We start from the raw sequence: 22,483 nt of genomic DNA, 5'->3' as shown, positions 1-22,483 counted from the left end.
CATGACCTTCACTTGAATAAACAGATTAAGTGGATTGGCAGTTTTATGAAAAGTGTATCACAAATGTGTTTTCTTTATTTTCATGACCGTTTACGTTGGTAGATTCTCACTGAAGGCATCAAAACTATGAATGAACACATGTGGAGTTATGTACTTAACAAAAAGTGGAGACCTGAACTCCACAGTCACCGGACCTGAACCCAGTCCAGATGGTTTGGGGTGAGCTGGACCAACAAGTGCTAAACACCTCTGGGAAGTCCTTCAAGACTGTTGGAAAACCATTTCAGGTGACGACCTCTTGAATCTCATGGAGAGAATGCCAAGAGTGTGCAAAGCAGTAATCAGAGCAAAGAAACTAGAATATAAAACATGTTTGCAGTTATTTCACCTTTTTTGTTAAGTACGTAACTCCACATGTGTTCATTCATAGTTTTGATGCCTTCAGTGAGAATCTACCAACGTAAATGGTCATGAAAATAAAGAAAACACATTAAATGAGGTGTGTCCAAACTTTTGGCCTGTACTGCTTCCTGCCCATTTGCATTAGTAACAAGGAGCTGTAACATTCAGCACCTCAGTGATACGGGTTCAAGGGGCCAGGGCTGGACTCAGACATCAAATATCTAAATATATATATTTGATCTCTGAGTCCAGCCCTGGCCCCTGTGGTGCACTACAGACTTAGGGGGTCATCAGATTTAGGGGGTAATTTCCGAAGATGCTTCTTGGTTGTGGAGAAGGAGAGGTTAACTGGACTCCCGCTCCTTTTTCAGATCTTGTGTTGCATTATGGGATTGGCTAAACTGTCTTTTTGGACAGTCTATTTTAACATCTTTCCCATCGTAGCCCGTGTACGGGTTAAAAAAAACCCCACAATGGTATGAGCCTCCTCATCGTCAACATTAGAACCTCACCGAATGATGTGAGCATTTTTATGAAAGACTTCAAACGCAAGACAGGAATTCTGCGGCATAATTTAAACCCTGAAGATTTTAATGACACATAAGCACACAACCAGAGATGGGAGTGACATTATGAACCCAGCAGTGTGTTCACAGTGACAATGTTCCACTATTCCCACATGGAACCAGGTGAAATTGTAATGAATGCACAATAAACACGCACATTTCTGCAAATAAAGCTCACCACTGCACCCGACTTATTAAACTGGGCAGGGAAGCCACGTAGAACGGAATAGAAATACTGAATTGGGAGGTTCTGTTAAAACCCAATTCCCTCAGCATAAAAGCCTGGTCCTGGACGGAGAAATGGACCTCTTCTGAGAGAGGGGTACATCTTGAGTTTGTCGTTTAACGCCTGTGTTCCTGCCTGGAGGTCTGACGTCTCCTTCTTCAACAGTGGTCCTTCAGCTTCCCAGGGTGCTAGCAGTTACAGGTCCATTTCTCCTTCTCCGCTCGGCTCTTCGCCTTCAGCTTAAAACTCCCGAAGGACGCGCAACAAGGCGCATTATTGTTCAGCAGTGGCTGCTGTTTCTTCAGCCTGTGGGCCAGCATGCACATAATGGCCTCCACGGTGTCACTGTGGGCTCCGAGACCCTTGGCTGAGGTCTGGTAGAAGGGCATGCCGTGGGCCTCGGCGAACTTCTGCGCCTGCTCGCTGCTCACCTTGCCGGCGGCCACCAGATCGGACTTGTTCCCCACCAGGACGCGTGGCACGTCTTGGCCCGGCACGTTCCGCCGGCACTCCTCCAGCCAGAGGGGCAGGCTGCGGAAGCTGGAGGGGTTGGAGACGTCGTAGACCAGGACGACGGCGTGGACGCTCCGGTAGTACTGCTGGACCATGCTCTTCCGGAAACGTTCTTGGCCCGCCGTGTCCCACAGCTGCACCTGAAAAGTACCCATTTGTGAGAGAGAGGGAGAGAGAGGGAGAGAGAGAGCAGTGTTTGGTAACTGTGCTCACACATGCATTCTTGCCTCCTGGAGAACACACACTCTCGTTCTCTATGGGGTACTTCCCACTGCAGCACTGACTCATCGTGTAGACATGTCATGGGTTGATAACGGATGGCGGTCACGAAGGGAAAAAATCGATCGAGTTCATTTCACCGACGTTCCGCATGCTGACCCTGCCTACACAGCTTCGGGGTTCAGGGGTGGCGGGGTCGGTCTCATGTTAGTTCCTCGTTGACATTTCACGCTGAGCTCCATGACCATGCACAGGTCTCTGTGCACTCTTCCTCTTTTTTTCAAAAGAAAGAATGTTATGAAGGATATTTCACATTCTCGTGATTCGTTCACTGATCACAAGCTCAGTTCTGCTCCAGGCGAGTTCGGGAGAAGAAGATCCTCTGGAATAAAGAGCCATTGTTCCGGATTGCAGGATTGGGAGTAGTGGAAACACATCTGATTTTGTATCTTAGAATTATACATTATTTTACAAAGAAGCTGTAGAAACAAGGACATATACTTGAACCACAACTAGTATGACCTCTAGAAGTGTTTTTTTTTAATAGTTAAAACTAGCACCACCTGAATAAAACAGAATAAAGTAACAGCAAGCGTACGTATTTTAAGAAAACTCCCACCTTAATTCTTTCACCTTCGACCTCCAGGATCCTCTCCCGAAAGTCCACCCCAATGGTGGCTTCGGGTTTGTCGTGGAAGCAGCCGGTGCAGAAGCGGTACGTCAGGCACGTCTTCCCCACGCCGGAGTCCCCGATCACCACCACCTTGAAGGTGCGGGAGCCGAGCTGCTCCGGCGCTCCCTGCACCGACGTGGAAACTTCCAGCGAGGACTCCATCGTCGGGGCTGTGGGACGCTGATCCGCTGGAGCTGAGGCTGGAAGGAGAAGAAAGCTGAGCCGCCGCTCACGCTCCTCAACTAAAACACCCGGCTCTGAGCGCACATGTGACACTGGGCAACATTCACACTTCCTGATGCGCCTACTCCACCCAGAAATATACTAGGTGTGAGTACGCGCACACAGCCGCGACGTCGACGTGTGTTCTGACCTACTCTTGTCCGCACTGCGCGGCGTAAACTGTACTGTGTACTCCATTCCACCAGGGGTCAGTGTCGAGGACGCTGTCCAAATAAATGAATACCAAACAACTCCACCTACAAACGCCTCCACCCTACAACTCCCACACTCCACCTACAGACACCTCCACCCTACAACTCCCACACTCCACCTACAGACGCCTCCAGCCTACAACTCCCACACTCCACCTACAGACACCTCCACCCTACAACTCCCACACTCCACCTACAGACACCTCCACCCTACAACTCCCACACTCCACCTACAGACGCCTCCAGCCTACAACTCCCACACTCCACCTACAGACACCTCCACCCTACAACTCCCACACTCCACCTACAGACGCCTCCAGCCTACAACTCCCACACTCCACCTACAGACACCTCCACCCTACAACTCCCACACTCCACCTCCACCCTACAACTCCCACACTCCACCTACACCCTACACTCCACATACAGACACCTCCACCCTACAACTCCCACACTCCACCTACACCCTACAACTCCCACACCCCACCTACAGACACCTCCACCCTACAACTCCCACATTCCACCTACAGACGCCTCCACCCTACAACTCCCACACTCCACCTACAGACAGCTACACCCTACAACTCCCACACTCCACGTCCACCCTAAAACTCCCACACTCCACCTACAGACGCCTCCAGCCTACAACTCCCACACTCCACCTACAGACACCTACACCCTACAACTCCCACACCCCACCTACAGACACCTCCACCCTACAACTCCCACATTCCACCTACAGACGCCTCCACCCTACAACTCCCACACCCCACCTACAGACGCCTCCACCCTACAACTCCCACACTCCACCTCCACCCTACACTCCACCTACAGACGCCTCCACCCTACAACTCCCACACCCCACCTACAGACGCCTCCACCCTACAACTCCCACACCCCACCTACAGACGCCTCCACCCTACAACTCCCACACTCCACCTCCACCCTACAACTCCACCTACAGACACCTACACCCTACAACTCCCACACTCCACCTACAGACGCCTCCACCCTACAACTCCCACACCCCACCTACAGACGGCTACACCCTACAACTCCCACACTCCACGTCCACCCTAAAACTCCCACACTCCACCTACAGACGCCTCCACCCTACAACTCCCACACCCCACCTACAGACGGCTACACCCTACAACTCCCACACTCCACGTCCACCCTAAAACTCCCACACTCCACCTACAGACGCCTCCACCCTACAACTCCCACACCCCACCTACAGACGGCTACACCCTACAACTCCCACACTCCACCTCCACCCTTCAACTCCCACACTCCACCTACAGACGCCTCCACCCTACAACTCCCACACCCCACCTACAGACGGCTACACCCTACAACTCCCACACTCCACGTCCACCCTAAAACTCCCACACTCCACCTACAGACGGCTACACCCTACAACTCCCACACTCCACGTCCACCCTAAAACTCCCACACTCCACCTACAGACGCCTCCACCCTACAACTCCCACACTCCACCTACAGACGCCGCCACCCTACAACTCCCACACTCCACCTACAGACACCTCCACCCTACAACTCCCACACTCCACCTACAGACGCCGCCACCCTACAACTCCCACACTCCACCTACAGACACCTACACCCTACAACTCCCACACCCCACCTACAGACGTCTCCACCCTACGACTCCCACACTCCCCCTACACACGGCTACACCCTACAACTACCACACTCCACCTACAGACGCCTCCACCCTACGACTCCCACACTCCACCTACAGACGCCTTCACCCTACAACTCCCACACTCCACCTACAGACGGCTCTACCCTACAACTCCCACACTCCCCCCTACAGATGCCTCCACCCTACACTCCACCTACAGACACCTCCACCCTACAACTCCCACACTCCACCTACACCCTACAACTCCCAAACTCCACCTACAGACGCCTCCACCCTACAACTCCCACACCCCACCTACAGACGCCTCCACCATACAACTCCCACACCCCACCTACAGACGCCTCCACCCTACAACTCCCACACTCCACCTCCACCCTACACTCCACCTACAGACGCCTCCACCCTACAACTCCCACACCCCACCTACAGACGCCTCCACCCTACAACTCCCACACCCCACCTACAGACGCCTCCACCCTACAACTCCCACACTCCACCTCCACTCCACCTACAGACACCTACACCCTACAACTCCCCACACTCCACCTACAGACGCCTCCACCCTACAACTCCCACACCCCACCTACAGATGGCTACACCCTACAACTCCCACACTCCTCCTACAGACGCCTCCACCCTACAACTCCCACACCCCACCTACAGACGGCTACACCCTACAACTCACACACTCCACGTCCACCCTAAAACTCCCACACTCCACCTACAGACGCCTCCACCCTACAACTCCCACACCCCACCTACAGACGGCTACACCCTACAACTCCCACACTCCACCTCCACCCTACAACTCCCACACTCCACCTACAGACACCTCCACCCTACAACTCCCACACTCCACCTACAGACGCCTCCACCCTACACTCCACCTACAGACACCTACACCCTACAACTCCCACACCCCACCTACAGACGTCTCCACCCTACGACTCCCACACTCCCCCTACACACGGCTACACCCTACAACTACCACACTCCACCTACAGATGCCTCCACCCTACGACTCCCACACTCCACCTACAGACGCCTTCACCCTACAACTCCCACACTCCACCTATAGACGGCTACACCCTACAACTCCCACACTCCCCCCTACAGACGCCTCCACCCTACACTCCACCTACAGACGCCTTCACCCTACAACTCCCACACTCCACCTATAGACGGCTACACCCTACAACTCCCACACTCCCCCCTACAGACGCCTCCACCCTACACTCCACCTACAGACGCCTTCACCCTACAACTCCCACACTCCACCTACAGACGGCTACACCCTACAACTCCCACACTCCCCCCTACAGACGCCTCCACCCTACAACTACCACACTCCACCTACAGATGCATACACCCTACAACTACCACATTCCACCTACAGACGCCTCCACCCTTTATTCTCTACTTGTTTGCATTTTACTCCACTTTCTGTACCATGGCACTGTACAGAACTAAAGACATTTGCATGACCACTTTCCTCCTACTCGCAGCATGCAGAGTGCCACCGTGTGGCCAAATGGAGCTTGACATCCTCACCAGTCCATGATTTTGTTTTCTGCTCAGAGCAGTGATGGAAACATACTAGAAGAGTTTAAGTAACATCACACCATGTCTTTTTTTAAAATAGTTTATTGCATTGTATATTTGGTACCTCTTTTATGCGATTTTAACTTTTGACATGGGTAGAACTTTACACCTGAAAAGAAAGAGGGCGATACCAGTTTGGGGAGAAGTTAAGGAAAAAAAAAAAAAAAAAAAAAAAAAAGCCCCAACCCACCACCATTCTGTTCAAAATGTACAAAGTCTGGGGCCTTTCAGCTGAAAGAGTTAAGAAATTAAAGAAAACTGTTCTAAAGTAAGCATTTGCCTAGTACAGAAACCGCTTACTGGACGAGTATACAGCATCAGACTTCCTCTGCCATGCCGCCTTCTGTCTGCTCAACGAAGAAAGGAGGACAAACGTGAGCGCTGCTCAACCGCATTAGTGTGTTTGTGAGTGAGGGGTTAATGGACCAGAATTCAGCATGATTGACAAATGCCTGGTTTATTGATTTGAAAACACATCAAATTGAAAGTTTTATAATTCCGTTTTATGGGGTCCATATTTTTACAGGTCCTTGTTCAACAGTGTTAAATAAACTGTGATGCTTTTCAAAAAAAAAAAAAAAAAAAAAACAGTACAAAACCCAAATATCATACAACAAACTCAAACCTTCACACTGTAACCCAAATTTTAACCTCCCCACACCCAAAAAAGGGGCTGCAAGACAAACAATTTATAGCATTTGCCATTCATACTGGACTTCTAGTACCCTTTGACCTCTGTTTTCCACGGGATACAGCCAATCAGAGAGCTTCGAAATGAGGAAGCAATGGCTAAACAAAGTCCACATCCTGTTAGCCCACCCCCTCTCTCTGATTCTCACATGGACCCTTCCCCAGACACAAAAACGGTTGATTTCAACTCTGCTCAGTGCTCTCCGGACTGCGTGTAAAAATACCACACGTTTTAAATCCATAGATCATTTTCCTTATAAATTACTTAAAACACAGGCAGTACGGATCAAAATGATGAAGTGATTTTCTGGAGAAACAATGTTCCTGCTGTTCTGAAGTCCACGGTGTGTTTAGCCACTTTTGACTGTGGCCTGTTTCCCCGCCCCAGTTACAGAGTAGTCATTAGCAAGGGTGTTTTGTTAAAAAAAAAAAAAAAAAAAAAAAAAAAAAAAAAAAGAAAGAAAATAAAGAAATAAGGAAAGAAAGAAAAGAGAGTAAAATGGCCGATATTCGCTTTTCCTCTCCGCTCACTGTTCTCCTCCCAAACTCAAACATCAATCATTATCTCAGTCCTCCTGTAAGTGGTGGCTGTGGAGAGGGACGAAGGAGAGCGAGCAAGTGACACAGAGGTGAAGAAGAGCCGCTCTGTCGTCCACGGCCACCAGTCCATTCTTTTCTCTTCAAATCGCCAACCAAACCCCCCCCTCCATCCTGTCCCTCCTCACATATCATTGGCCAGCTCCTCGGTTTCTGTGGAGACGTCACCATTGACAGCGATTTTGGTGTTCTCTTCGTAGCCAGGTGGCATGAAGGCCAGCGTGTAAGGGTAGAGCTTGTGGCACTCGGCCCGGTAAGCCTCGGAGGCCGTCTCCTTGGTGTCGCCTAGGCTACCGTCTCGCAGGTTCTCCAGAACCTCTGTACAGATCTGTGGATGGATAAACATGACATTGCTATTTGCCACTGGGCAGCCAGCTTTCTCCCTTGTAATAAGGAAAAACCAGTCATCAATTGCTCTTAGGAAATTTGTTTGCAGCACCACTGTTTACACAGAGACCAAAAAATACTACGGAAACCAGGCCATTGCCAATAAGTTACATGCAAGTAAAAAAAAAAAAAAAAAAAAAAAAAAAAAAAGGGATACATTGCTTGAAAAATCACAATAAATGAATTGAATATACCATATTACAACTGCCTTGATTTGTTCTAACCTGAATGGTCCTATTGTTGAGCGACTCATCCAGCGCTGTAGCCAGTTCCACTGCCTTCTTCTCAGTAGACGAGTCCAAGTAAAACATCATTTTGGCAGCTGAAGAAACATACAGACGAGCAGGGTTGGAATAAAATGCCTAACGTGTCCTCCGAACACATATACACACACACACACACACACACACACACACACACACACGCACATAAAATAGGAAGCTTCTTTTATTCATACCTGCTAACCTATGTGGGATGGAGTCTGAGTGCTTTGAGAGGAAGGCCTGGTTGAAATTATTGGCATTACTGTCCCCAGTCAACCGCGAGATTTCCTGTTTCAGTACAGTATGAACCGCGTCCGGAAGGCCTTTGCTTTCAGACACTGACACCAAATAACAAGTGCAAAACAAATGTTATTTCCAGTTTAAACGTTGAATACATATACCATGCGGCCTATTCCCAAAGTCCACCAAAAATTCTTCACAGGACAAAAAGGGAACACACAAAAACCCACCTCCTTTGAATAAACGTACTAAACACTGATGCAACCAAGGGTGGTCTGGGTCGATAGCATAAGCCCTCTTCACTGACTGCAGCATTAACAAGAACTTTTCTGCAAAGCATAGGGGGAAGGGATTAATAGGTGAAACTATGCAATGTGGCACATTTATGTCACATTGTATACACTTATATTCTTGGTGTTCTCTCACCTTTCCTAAAGTAGATCTCGAATGCCAGGAGATGAGTGTCTATCTTATTCTTCACTAGATTTTTTAAAGGGGTCAGAAACTTGACAGCCTCATCCAAGGGGCATTCAACCTGTTCAGAAAAGAAAGGTGAGAATTATAATCTCACATAGTCAACCAAAGAATTACAAAGAAAAACAGAGAGATGGGCACCTTGGCCAGCTTTTCCGGAATGAGCTCCTCTTTTGGCCCTCCAATCTCCTCGTCATCATCCTCCTTTTTCTTCTTCTGGTTCTTCAGCTGCTTCTCCTTCTCTGCATTCTTCTTCTCTTCCTCGAGCTGAGCCTTCTTCTGTGCCCGCCGCTGCTTGTTCCGCAACTTCTTTAGCTCTTTGTCTGACAGGTTTGCTACAAATGAAAACTACAATAACTAATAGCCCAATAACAGAGATTGCATTTAAAACAAACCCTAAAACTTGGAGGATTTCACCAACCCCCCAAAATGTTACCTGTATCTGCCTGCAGCTCCTTGTTGTCATCGGTAAGCGGGTTGTCGTGGAGACTGAGGTAGATTTGTATGGCGGTGCGAGCGGCCTTGTAGTAGAAGGGGTGCATGCGCAGCACGTCCTCCAGCTTCAGCAGGTCCACATACGAGCGCAGAGTCATCTTCCGCATGCAATATGTGTGGAAGTCAAACTGGTCGTCTGTGATCTCCACGAAGTGCTGCCAAATGAATGGATTGCATGTTTCATACAAACATGGTAACAAAGTTGGGAAAACAACAAGGTCCAATATAATTAGACACTTAAATGCTCACCCGCTCAATCTCATGGCACTTCTTCAGGGCTTCCCCATACTTATTCATGTTTTTGTAGGCCAGAGCACATTCAGTCTGGAACCACATGCACTGCATCTCATTCAGGTTCTCAACTGCGGATGCCCCTTCCTGTACAAAGGAGAGAAAAGTTAAACTACACATCCAAACAGCAGACTGGCCACATCAGAGATGTCCTTTTAAACAAAGTCCACTCCACTCACCCGTGTGAACTTGGAGCACATTTCTTCTGCCTCTTTGACCATGCCAGCTCTTAAAAGGTATTTGGCGCATTTGGAGTTGATGAAACGGTCAGCTGTGTCCAGGGCCTGAGCCTCGTCCATCCAGCGTGCCGCCTCACGGATGTTTCCAGCATGCTGCAAAAATGTAATAAGTACAGAAGAGTCAGCTACAATTAACCTGTAGTAGCTGTAGTATCATACAAGCTTTTACTAAATATTTATCAAGATTATTTCATGTAGATATTAGGGAAACATGGAGGCTAAATATAAAAAAGCACAATAAACCATGAAGTTTATTAATGTGCAATAATCTATACTGATTTTGAGTCACTTGTTTTCATGTGTAAAGTAATAAAGGTTAAGAGCTATGCGTGAATCAATGGGTATGACTGCATTTACCTTGTATATCTTGGCTTTAACAAGGAACAATTCGATAAGTGTTGGGGTGCTCTCAATGCCAGCGTTGATGTACTCCAGGGCAAGAGTCTGCTGACAAATCTGGTCATAGTGCTGGGCCAAAAAGTACTGTACCCACAGTAATGTGGTGGGAGGCTCCTCTTTACCATCATCTATATGAGAAATGAAATAGTCTTTCAAATTTCAATTTCAAGGTCTTTCCAAACACCACATTCAAGAGTTCAGCACTTCATGCATAGAATGCATGAAATTATTCCTCAACAATCCACAACTCAGTGTGCAGTACAGGACAGAAGGGGCATTTAAATAAACTTAAGTTGAAATTCAAGTGTGAATGGCTCTAACGTACTACTTACATAATACTTTAGGGGTAATGAATGTGTAAAATTCCCAGGACTTACCATTTGGACTGAACTTTCGGCAGCTGTTTAAAGATGTTTCGAAGCCAACTACTAAATCTTCAATTATTGACACCTATAAGAGAACAAATGTAGTAAGCAGAAATTCACATGCAGTGAAGACACTGATCACTTCAAAAATGAAGTGACTTTATATGTCTGACTGATCCTTTTGTACCTTTTCTTTGTCTTGATAAAGAGATTTAAGAGTGGTAAACACTGGAGGGCAGCCTTTGCTGAAGTTCATTCTTAAATATTTATCCAGACACTCTCGGAACTTCTCACCTGTTTTGAAAATAAAATTGGTAAAAATTTGCCGCATATTTGATTTACTTGTTAATTACTAAATTGGCCCTGAAAAAGCAGAATATTTTAAAAGTGCATTTTAATTAATAAAATCATGAAAAGTCTTCCTTAAAATGCATGTTACCCGATAAAAAGCTCAGGGGAAGTCTTCTAGGCACCAAACCTTTGGGGAATTTCACCCAGGCTTCCTCATAGATTTTCAACTTCTCCTCAGTGGTTGCTGAGAGACAGGAGAGTAGGGGGGGGAATAGCTTTCAAGCAACAATTCAATCAAATTAAAGTGATGCATGATCAGTGCTGAGTGGAGGGTCGAACATACCAGGCTTAAGAGCTTTCTCTAGGCCATAGTAATACGACCAGTTCTCAGGGTTGCGCTCCTGAAGGCGGCAGTACACTTCCGTAGCCTCTTCCATACGGTCCAAACTCAACAGCAGCTCTCCTAAAGAGAGGGGGGTTGTCGTCAGTTTACATGTTGGGCACAAGTCTAAGTAGTATAAAGACACACACACACACACACACACACGCATCCTTTAGTTCCAGACAAACTGCAATGGCAACAGTATGCACCTCTCGTCTCTTCCACTGCCAGCTTGTCACAGATCTGTTTCTCATAGGTGATCAGATGCTCCAGTGCTTCTTTAAACAGCCCTGCTTCCCGCAGAACCTGGTTCTGGTAGAGCAGCAGTTCGCTGTACTCGTAGTCCACTTTGTCTGGAGAAGTCTTTATTTATTTTACAAAACAAAAAAAGAAAGGTGACATTCAGCCAATGTGTACAATACTTTGAAAATGAGAAAGCACACAGAATCAGAATCCTTTACACAAGACCAGTCTAGCACAGTGTACAAATAGCTCGAATGAATAAAAGAAAATGAACCAGTTACCATCACACTGTAAAGAATTCATAAAGCCTGAGGGAAAATAGCACCATCTATTCCTAAAGAAAAACAAACAGGTTCAAGGAAACTGGGTGCCAACCTGATGCTTCCTGTTCTGAGCACATCAGGTAGAACAGCATGATTGGACAAAAGCAGGAAAAAACGCGCTCTTATCTGGGCAGGGCAGAGCAACCGGTCATAGTAACAAAGTACGAGCCCCAAGAGGTGAGTGAAACTATGCCACTGTCATTTACACAAGACCAGTCAGTAACCTCTGGTAACCCATACAGTTCAACATGTATCTGACCGAAAGAGTTAAACCTTTTAAAGGCTGCCTGTGACGCTTGCATGCCACTCCCCTTACAGACGGATGTAATGTATGCATATTTGTTTGAGGAATATAAATTTCCAATAATGGACTTTGGATTCAACATGGTGGTTTTAGCAGAGCATTCAATCAACTAACACACATCTCATTCTGCTCTAAAAGAAGAAGTGTTAAATGATTAATTCAAGAAAATGTTGTTTTTTTTGGCTAAATGTTTTACAAATCTTCTCGTTTCTGAAACGAACATCTCACATCATGCATTTGACTGAATACTACAAGGAAAGCTACGAAAATATTATCAGCATGTCCTTGAAGCATTTAATTTCTTTAAAGCTGATTTGTGCACACATATCTGGACTGAGTAATCAAACCAAACACATTAAAAAGTGTGAAAAAAATAATAAAATAGATGGTGCCATTCTAACAGTATAAAGGTTAAATTTACTTGTTGCGTTTTTCTAAACTCTTCAATGATCTTGGCAGCCATCTCATAGTCTTCAAGGAGATGATATGCGATGGCATAACCAATCCACGAAGCCCTTTGAGCAGGTCGCAACTGCAGGAGCTGATACCTGGTCTCCTGAAAGAGAGAATAAAACAAAGAAATACATAAAAGCTAAATCACCACGGAGCATGCAGAATGGCACAGAGCACTAATACAACCGCTAAGCCCCCCAAAAAACCCAATCCTGGCTGCCCAACAGAATGCACAGACCAGGTTCTTTAGGTGAAGATTAAAGTTAGCTATAAAGTGGTTTGGAAAGCTGATTAAAAGATTTGTCATTGTTCGGAAAAAAAAAAAAAAAAAAAAAAAAAAAGGTGTATATATAGTTTTCTTTTATAATCAACTGGGTAAATGTACCTCTATGAAGCAAGTATTTAAGTAGTTGTATAAACAATGATTGGTGAAGCAATTATGTTAAATGGTAACTGTATCCTAAAGGAAAGAAAAACGTATCTTGCTGCATTTTCTTGTAAACCAGAAATAATAAAGTGAGGGCATGTTCGCGGTGCGGCACAAAGACTTAAGAGAGTGCTGCAGAAACAAGAGAAGTCCAACAGAGGTACAAGCCTCCCTTTACAGTACACCACAGAGGCAGAGAGCACTGCCAAAGGAAGCTGGAGGTGATTACTGCTGATTCATGATACCAGAGCTGGGCCCTGAGCAGCCGCGCACACACGGGCCACAGTGATTACACACACATGCAGAGGCCTGCTCCAAAATGGGAAACTGCCATAGAACACACTCACATGGCACAACTTTACACAAAACAAAATACAGATGTACAAAATAATGTTGTCAAAAAAACAGGATTCTCAGATACTACTAAAAGTACAGGAGTAAAGTTGTTCAAATGTCATTTGAAGTGTTGAAGTTAACTACACAAAAGGCTGTCTTCGCTTCTCTCTGCGTTCTACAGTTTTACAGCAACGAGAGCTGTTTTGGCTCAAAAAACATTAAATAAATTTATTTTTTGTTCTTTATCTCTTAATTTATTTATTAACTTCTGTATGTAGTATTTATGGCAAACTAACCTTATAATCGTAATTTACTAAAAAAACTACTTAAAGTTCCTGTTATCTCCCCCTGCAGTTTTTAGTATCGGTATGGAGTTTGAAATTTCAGTATCGTGACCAGCCTGGTACAGAATACAGAGTGGTTCTGGTCACAGGCAGACATCACGTGTATAACGAACATGACGCCGCTATATATTTGCTCAACACAGACTTACCCTGTAACCCTCAAGGTCCCTCATCTGGATCTGCAAGAGGGAGAGGTCTCGGAGGATCTGCAGGTTGTCCTTGTCCCATTTCAGTGCATTTCTGTAACATTTGATCGCTTCGTCGTATTTCTTGTCCGAGCGCTGAAGGAGGCCGTACACGTGCCAGCCTGGAGCGACTCTGTTAAGAATTATAACAAAGACTAAACACTCTATAAATGAAGAAAAAAATAGGATGAAAAAGGGTGGCCGCGCCCAAATCAACTATGCTTTTTTTATGCGACAGACGGGCACCGGCGCACACAAATGTAATGCACATAAATGAATAAAATCATTACAGTTTCATAGCGAGGGAGTTGACGCAGGGACAGAAAATAAAATAAAAGTTTGAAAGAAAGAACACGATGATAGACTGACAGGTTGAATATTTAGAAGGTTTTGCGAGCAAATTCAAACGGGCCATAACTAGAAGCGGTACAGTATACACGAATCTATTTGGGTTGTGAAACATCCAAAGCTAATGTTTCATTCATTTTGTGGCCAGGCAGTTTGGTGGGACACACTATGAAGTGAAAAGACCTGTAAACTATGGTGTGTCTCCAGCCCTAAATCACAGCAGTTTTATTTTTGTGCATGCATGGGTGTCGTTTTAAACCAAGTGGAAGGACGTAATGGGGAATGTTTATCCCTGTAAATAGCTAAAGCCTGGCTCTCAGTGGCAGCTCCAGCAGAGACAGGGCAGGAGGCAGGCGGGGTCTGCCGGGGGCCAGCACTTATCGGCTTCAAACGTCAGTGCACATTATTCTCAGGCGGAGAGCGGGGCCAGGCAGACCTGGCCCAGTTCCATCAGCACCATTCAGGACTGGGATATGCACACCGCCTCAGAGCACAGGCAGGTGTGAACACGGACACACCGAAACCACGCATGATGAGCATATAAGGATACAGACATGACTCTTCAGGTCATTGCGAAGACCTCGTCGGACCAGATCGTAGGCCTCCTCTTTTTTCCCCAAGCAGTTGAGGGTCAGTCCCTTCATCGCCAATGTTTCTGCAAAACAACAAAATGAACAGTTAGCCAGGACATTTACAAATCTATTATTATTTATTTCCTGAAATGTAGGCTCTTAATACAACTCGTATTGCTGAATAACAACACATCCAGACAATAAAAGTGCCAGCTTGGGACATAACCATGCCCTTTTGAGTCTGCTCACCTCCATGCTCAGCGAATTTGGGGTTGGACAGAATCTGCTTGCAGAACTTCAGCCCATTTCTGTACTGCTTGTGCTCGTAGCATCTCTACAGAAGGACAGATATGGAGAAGAATTTAAAATCCAGCCTCATGTCAGCACTCACCTTGTACCATGCATGACGCACCTACATGTGTCCACCTCAAGTCCTGGAAGTCCTTTGTCTGCTCCACAAATCCTGACTAAACTCAATGAGTTTCAATAAAAATAAAAAAAAAAAATAGCAGGCCTCCTGTACCAGATATGGGGACCAGCGCACTGGTCAAGTTTTCAGTAAAAAGCGGACTTGGCCAGCCTGTAGTCTATGCTTGATGTCCGTCACTACAGAGTAAGCTAATTAATTACTAGTTGTGTTAAAATATCGATGAAGCAATATAGTGATATTTCATGTGGTGCTATTTTATCGATACAGGGACATCAAATAATTATATTTTGAATACAATTTTATTTTAAAAAATTCATTCTGAGATGTTTTGGCTGAATTATTTATGTAATGTCCCCCCACAGATTGTACTGTGATGCGTATTGTATCGTGAAATCCTTGCCAATCCACACACCTATAAATTACCCCCCCTCGTGCGGTTATCTTTGGTGAAATGTTGCACAACAGCACCGCTTCGCACCGTAAGCCGATCAGCCTCAGGGTCAAAGCTGATTTTCTTTTATCAAGTAATAACGTTAAATGGCATAAAACGGTGAATGTGTGTCATCTGGAATAATATTCCAACCATCAGTTTTCCAAGTACACCCTGCTAACAGAATTCATTCTGAAGGCCATTCATCGTTAGTTTAGATGATCGTGGCCATAACTTATACCAACATCACTGTCTCTCTCTCTCTCTCTCTATATATATATATATATAAATATATATAAGTTTGAATGTCCAAAAGTTAAGCAAAATCACACAGAAGATGCTTGAAAGACGAATCCATTGACCGGTTCCCGGTTTACCGCTTCCCAGGGAACAGCAGCAGCTCTGGTGGGCTGCAGGCCTTAAATAACTTTCCACACAGCGCGCTCATAGACGTAGCATACTTAAGTGACACCGCCTTCTGCCAAAAGCAGAAGAGGCGCACTTGACAGGCTTGATTCGGGACCCTGCCACTGATGGGCAGGGGAGTTAAATTTACTCTTCATGATATCGGTCCACTGTCCGCTCTGGAAGCGTGACGCAAAGTCAAATGACCACGCGCATCGAAAGAAACGCAGCACAAAACCACCGGATTAACTGGCTTCTCGGCCGGTGACCTGAAGATCGACTGCCAGTTTTACTACAGTTTTACTAGCACAGGGGGTCTAATTAGCTGTTCAGCACACTTCGACAACTACGTTTAATGAATATTTAAAAACCTCCTGTGCACATGACCATTTCCACACCCCCCTTCATACTACTGCAAACCTTAAGCTAAAAAAAAAATAAAATAAAAATAATAATAATTTAATTGCAGAGGCTCAAGGCACACAAGTAAAACCTGTCTCCATAAAAACGAAGCTCAATCAATAAAGCACACAATGTCACGGATTAACAGGTTTCAGAACTAAAACCCTTCCAAAGTTACCTAGGGGCAGCAAACTGAGCCGCAACGTGTTCCTGTCACAATTATGTCGTCTAAAAACTTTTAACATGCCACCATCACGCTTCATTAATGGACCCGTCACGGCGCTGAAGTTCACGCAGGACTTTACATAACTCGCAAACGGAATTCGAGTGTTCGAGTGTTGCAAAGATCTGCTCTCGGACCGCAGCAGAACTCCGGAGCGGGTACCAGTCGCCGGCGTGAGCGGCCAGGCCCGGAGCAGGAGGCTGAGCGCGACTCGACCCCGGGCCGCGACTCGTTTCGCCGCGTTCGCTCCCCCTGCCCCGCCTGACAGCGGGCCGGCTAGCGAGCTTAGCGGCCGTGCTAAACCACGGCTAACGGCTAGCGGCTAACGCCACCTGACAACACCCGGACAAACTCCCCCAAAACAGCCAGTTAGCTCGACCGGCCGCGACCCAACAGGCGCAAGAAACCAGGCCAGGCGAATACACGCCATTTACTGCGAGGAAGAGGCAGACGGGGCCGCACGAAGCGCCGCCGCCAGGCGCAGCAGCGGCTCGGCTGCTCCCCAGTCGGACGCGGCGCTAGCGCCGAGTTAGCCCGGCTAGCTCCGCGCACTTGAGCGGCGAGAAATGTCGCCGCGGGCCTCTGAACGAGGGCGCCATTCCCTCGGCCCGGTTGAGCTGCCTGACCGGGGTCGACGTCGAACCGGGGAAATAAGCAGGAGCCACGCACCGGGACGAGCGACCCGCCGGCCCGCCAGCGTTCGCCTGACAGCGCCTTGGACCGCGGAGGCCATAACGTCCCCGCGACGGGGCTGCAGGGAGCGAGCGAGGCGAGGCCGTGAGCTCCGCCGGCTCCGACCGATTGTGCCCCTGCCGCCGGGAGTCAGTCCCTGAAAATAAAGCGCACTTACCAGGATCCTCTTGAAGAGAGCGTTCTCTTTCGGCGGCAGGGTGACTGTCGGCATCGTGCAGGGTCTCCGGTCGAATTTCCCTCGGACTCAGCACATGTGAATGAGTGTGGAAGTATATAAAAAAAAACCGCGTCTCCTGATTCCGGCCCCCCTTGTTCTCCGAGTTCTCCGCTCTCTCTCTCGCTCGATCGATTGCTCCCTTTTCGGGCTCTCCACCCTCACGTGGTGACAAAAAAAAACCCAAAATGGCCGATTGGCTTCTCCTCCGGGTCAAGTCGCGCTTCGCGTCTGCGTCCGTCGTCGCGCTGGCGGGTTTGTGCGTACGCACGCCGCCGCCGCCGAGGCCGTACTTCCGGGGCACGCACACGGCGCTCCGGCGGCCGGGCGCCGACCGCACGGGGGGGAACCCGGCGGGCCGAGGAGCGTGTTTGACGGCGTAGCGGTAGCGTTCCACTCGAATCGATGGGTCGTGTAATTAATACGTGTTAAGCACGTTGGTGTTGAAACGAGCTTTACAGCAGGGGTGTCAAGTTCTAAGTACAGCAGAATATACCATTAATACACAGTTCAAATGAATGTGCGGGAAAAAAACACCATAATTGAAATAGAGTAAAACAATGTTGTCTCTTACTTTTCTTGTAATTTATATGATCTATAATCTTAATTGAGCATTTGTTTATCTAAAATACAAATACCTCTTTATTTATGCCAGTGAAATATAAAGTGAAGTGATTGTCATTGTGACACACACAGTGAAATGTGCCCTCTGCATTTAACCCATCGCCCTTGGTGTGATCACAGCAGCGTGCTTTGCTCAGTGGTACCTTGGCGGTTGTGGATTCGAACCGGCAACCTTCTGATTACAGGGCCACTTTCCCTATGTACTATACATAAATATATGTGAAAGACTCAGGGACCTATGCCAAAGGCATAGGATATTCAGGGTGATTTCAAATTGTAGAAATAGGCTGAAGCCCATTTTAGAACAAGTCTAATTTGTAGCAGGTTCCATTTGCCCACAACGACCATAAAAAATGTAGTGCCAGTGACTGGTTTTACATTTACATTATTTACCAGATGCCCCTATCCAGAGCGACTTACAATCAGTAGTTACAGGAACAGCCCCCCCTGGAGACACTCAGGGTTAAGTGTCTTGCTCAGGGACACAATGGTAGTAAGTGGGATTTGAACCTGGGTCTTCTGGTTCATAGGCGAGTGTGTTACCCACTAGGCTACTGCCACTGGTTTTAAATGCGACTAGTTCACAATTTCACCAGGAGAGGGCGCCATAGAAACACGAAAAGGGACGTATATACGATTCATCTTGAAGTTGATGAGTGAGAATAAACGGAAGTGGGAATTAACCTGTGGTTGTTGAATAGCACATTTCTATGTTTTCATAAAATTGTGCATTTTGAAAGTGATTGGATAAAATCTGTGTAAAGTTCATTTATTTTTGCTGGAATACGTGTGTGATGTACGCACATTGTGCTTTAGGTCTTAATTAATGTGCGCATGTCAACACTGCCACAGTTCCCTAACAATGTGACTATTACCTGCCTTCCACCTACAGCACTCGGTAACTCAACTTGGCCTCACATAAACACACTATACCACACTCACTGAGCAGTGTATCAGGGAACCCCACACATGCTCATGGAATAATTATGTGGCAAAAGTGCAATGTATAAAATCAATGTGTTAAAAAAAAGTGATCTTGGTGCAGTGCAGCGAGGGTCTATCTAGAAGACATGTCAGCACAACTTCAAAGATGACCTAACAGACCCCTGCAACTGGCATCTGCACAATTAAGCAGAAGTCACATAGAACTGTGGTGTGATTTTGGTCAGTTTTAGGTTGCTTTCAGTAACTCAACACATTAAAAAGATGCAGTGAGTGTCAATTTCACAACTTTTATGTGTGTGTTAACGTACATCTCTCTATCTTGCAGGAATACTGTAGCCTATGGGCACAGTTAGGACTTTACTGTGGATTTTGGGTGGTGGTGGTTTTATAGATTTGTTAGTGCTTTCAACCAACACCTTCTTTCCACAAATTTGAGTGATCACTTCTTTGAAGTTATTATGCTCACACCGATTTTCTGTGGTGTTCGGCTTAAACAGCTAAATCACCCACAATTCTCCCCTTGAAGAGAAGCTAAAGAGAAAATACATAATTAAAAGGAGCAACAGTCAAATGTGGAATGGACAGAATTTTAATGATATGCAATAATTATCATGACCAGACTATTATGTTGCTGAACAAATGCTACAAACCTGGTTTGTCCTCTGTCAGGTCACAGAATACACATTCCCAGTTCTACATAGAACATATTCTCCAGGTTATATAGTAAGGTTAGACACCTTTCCTGCAGATTTGTTCTCATATTAGTGGAGATGCTGGCTATAGCCTCAGTTGCTTGATTTTGGTCCGCTTGAACCAACATTACTCTACGCTCTTTACTCAGTTTTTCCCCCTCTGGCCAATGAGAATACAGTGGAGTCAACAACAGTTTGCACCCTCTCTGATTCAACCCAAACCTACTTGTGAATGAGTGATTACCCCCCCCCTAAACCTAATAACTGGTTGGGTCACCCTTATTAGCAACAAATGCAATCAAACATTTGCAATAAATTAGTATTTTACAGCGCTGGGGAGGAATTTTGTTACACCCATCTTCACAGAATTGTTGTAGTTCAGCCATACTGGAGGTTTTTTCCGAGCATCCGCCATCTTTTTAAGGTCAAGCCACGGAATCTCAGTTAGATTCAGGTCAGGACTTTGACTAGGCCACGCCAAAGTCTTCTAGCAGCAAAACAGCCCCAGACATCACACTACCACCATATATTTTACTGTTGGTAGGACTATTTTTCTTTTACGTCAGATGTAATGGGAATGTCTTGTCAGTCCACATAGCAATTCCCCAGAAGTCTTGGGGATCAAGACGTTTTCTGGCAAAATTGAAAAGAGCCTTAATGTTTTTGCTCAGCAGTGGTTTTTCATCTTTTCCCTTTTCTGCTCTTTCTTATGGTGGCAACTAAAGCACATTCAGACGGAAGTTCTTTGGATGTTGTTGGGGGGTCTTTTGTGACCTCTTTGATGAGTTGTCACCTCACTCTTGGGGGTAACCTGGGGTAATTTTGGTTGGCCGGCCACTCCTGGGAAGGCTCCCCACTTTTCCATGTTTTCACCATTTGTTCAGATTGGCTCTCAGTGTGGGTTTGCTGGAGTCCTAGAGCTTTAGAAATGGCTTTACAACCTTTTCCAGACTGATAGATTTCAACTACTTCCTTTCTCATTTGTTCCTGAACTTCTTTGCATCTCTGCATGCCGTCTAGCTTTTGAGGATCTTGATGTATTACAGGGGTGTGTGGCGGCAACAGGTCATGTAGGTTTGGACCCCCCCCCCCCCTCCTTAATAATACATAACTTCACATTTGGTGTTTACTGGTGTTGTCTTTGACAAAGATTTAAGAACCGTTTAAAGTGGTGGCAGTGGTGGCCTAGCGGTTAAGGAAGCGGCCCCGTAGTCAGAAGGTTGCCGGTTCGAATCCCGATCTGCCAAGGTGCCACTGAGGTGCCACTGAGCAAAGCACCGTCCCCACACACTCCCCGGGCGCTCCACTGCTCACTCAGGGTGATGGGTTAAATGCAGGGGACAAATTTCACTGTGTGCACCGTGTGCTGTGCTGCTGTGTATCACATGTGACAATCACTTCACTTTAAAAATGTGACTAACATGGAAAAATAAGAATAAGAAATCAGAGAGGGGGCAAACATTTTTTCACACTACTATGTGAACCATATCTACATATGCTGGTGAGAAAGGGTTGCTTTGTTTCTCAAGCCTTTCCTTCAAACTGTTGTCCCAGTAGCACTCCTAGTGTGGTGTCCTCCCCAACCCCCACATTAGATGCATCATATCTGTAGATGAGTAATGGTGCCACCCTTGTCCTACCTTTCCATTCATCAACGTCAGGACAGACTAGGACAGGACAGGGCAGCTGCCACAGAGGACAGACAGAGTGATTAATTGCAGAGAGAAATAAAATACCACTCTTTAGCATGCACTCTTAATTATGATCCTCTGCATCCACACCTCTCCCCTTTTCCTCCCCTTTCAAGTTCATCTCTTATTCTCCCTGGGTTTCATTTGTAAAGTCAAGAGTCCTGGGTGAAATCACAATTACATATTACGCAAAATGGAATTCAGTTGCCCAAGAATTTAAAAAAAAATCCAACTGACTAAACTAATGGCTTTAATAAGAACATTGTTCATACAAGTTCATGAACAGAAAGTAAATAATTTTATGTTTTCAGTTTTACTAAAATACTTTAAAAGGGTTTTCTAATAATGAATGACGTTTTTAAAGTGACAGACTTGGGTTAACAAACACCATATTTAATAGTTTGTATTCAGATATTCAATCATTAACACTCATCTCCAGCTACCACAATCATATACTACGAACAATGCCTGGATTGGAGTTTTGACCAATTTGACAGACCAAATTAATGTTTCCAATCATGGAAGTCTAAACAAAAGGTCAAATGCTGAAAACTTTTGAGGTCTCAAAATTGGGGATCTGTGGGATGTGCTGGAGGAAAATCCAATCCAAGGAGGGACCACCTAGCAGGACTTAAAACAGCATACTTTCAGAGTCCATGCCTTGACTGATCAAGGCTGTTATGGCAGCAAAAAGGGAACCTATTCAATATAAAACTGTGGTTATAATATTAAGGCCTATAAGTGTATTTCCTCAAATTACAAAAATACATGACCCATACAGA

The 22,483-nt window shown here is 46.1% G+C and overlaps 2 protein-coding genes across 3 annotated transcripts; both read right to left on the bottom strand.

The window, feature by feature from the left end:
- Positions 1–972: 972 nt before the first annotated feature.
- LOC114787927 (ras-related protein Rab-33B-like) lies at positions 973–2,980 on the bottom strand. Its single transcript, XM_028975881.1, has 2 exons — positions 2,546–2,980; positions 973–1,847 (listed from the first exon to the last, which is right to left on the bottom strand). Exons 1-2 carry the CDS (start codon positions 2,759–2,761, stop codon positions 1,383–1,385), a joined length of 681 nt encoding a protein of 226 aa, XP_028831714.1. The 5' UTR covers positions 2,762–2,980; the 3' UTR covers positions 973–1,382.
- A 4,521-nt stretch (positions 2,981–7,501) lies between these two features.
- naa15b (N-alpha-acetyltransferase 15, NatA auxiliary subunit b) lies at positions 7,502–17,940 on the bottom strand. Of its 2 annotated transcripts, none has more exons than XM_028975874.1 (20): positions 17,693–17,940; positions 15,202–15,286; positions 14,931–15,035; positions 13,997–14,154; positions 12,709–12,843; positions 11,627–11,780; positions 11,379–11,498; positions 11,184–11,279; positions 10,932–11,038; positions 10,757–10,829; positions 10,338–10,507; positions 9,921–10,073; positions 9,700–9,828; positions 9,392–9,605; positions 9,097–9,290; positions 8,908–9,016; positions 8,712–8,810; positions 8,436–8,579; positions 8,203–8,300; positions 7,502–7,919 (listed from the first exon to the last, which is right to left on the bottom strand). In XM_028975874.1, the coding sequence occupies exons 1-20, from the start codon at positions 17,744–17,746 to the stop codon at positions 7,716–7,718; spliced, it is 2,601 nt and encodes an 866-aa protein (XP_028831707.1). In that variant the 5' UTR covers positions 17,747–17,940; the 3' UTR covers positions 7,502–7,715. The 2 variants fall into 2 exon arrangements, with proteins under 2 accessions (XP_028831707.1, XP_028831708.1); XM_028975875.1 differs by lacking the exon at positions 17,693–17,940 and adding an exon at positions 15,365–15,471.
- Between the last annotated feature and the right edge of the window lie 4,543 nt (positions 17,941–22,483).

The sequence above is a fragment of the Denticeps clupeoides genome, chromosome 4 (assembly GCF_900700375.1).
Source record: "Denticeps clupeoides chromosome 4, fDenClu1.1, whole genome shotgun sequence".
In the NCBI taxonomy this organism is placed as follows: Eukaryota; Metazoa; Chordata; class Actinopteri; order Clupeiformes; family Denticipitidae; genus Denticeps; species Denticeps clupeoides.
Note: the sequence above shows the minus strand (reverse complement) of the source record. Positions and strands in the feature narration are given on the sequence as shown.

Excerpts from the sequence above, each read along its gene's own strand:
- LOC114787927 (XM_028975881.1), bottom strand. The coding sequence starts at position 2,761 with ATGGAGTCCTCGCTGGAAGTTTCCACGTCGGTGCAGGGAGCGCCGGAG. Across the intron at positions 1,848-2,545 it reads TCGAAGGTGAAAGAATTAAG|GTGCAGCTGTGGGACACGGC; the intron begins GTGGGAGTTTTC and ends GGTACTTTTCAG.
- naa15b (XM_028975874.1), bottom strand. The coding sequence starts at position 17,746 with ATGCCGACAGTCACCCTGCCGCCGAAAGAGAACGCTCTCTTCAAGAGG. Across the intron at positions 15,036-15,201 it reads CAAATTCGCTGAGCATGGAG|AAACATTGGCGATGAAGGGA; the intron begins GTGAGCAGACTC and ends GTTGTTTTGCAG. Across the intron at positions 9,606-9,699 it reads AGTGCCATGAGATTGAGCGG|CACTTCGTGGAGATCACAGA; the intron begins GTGAGCATTTAA and ends TTCATTTGGCAG.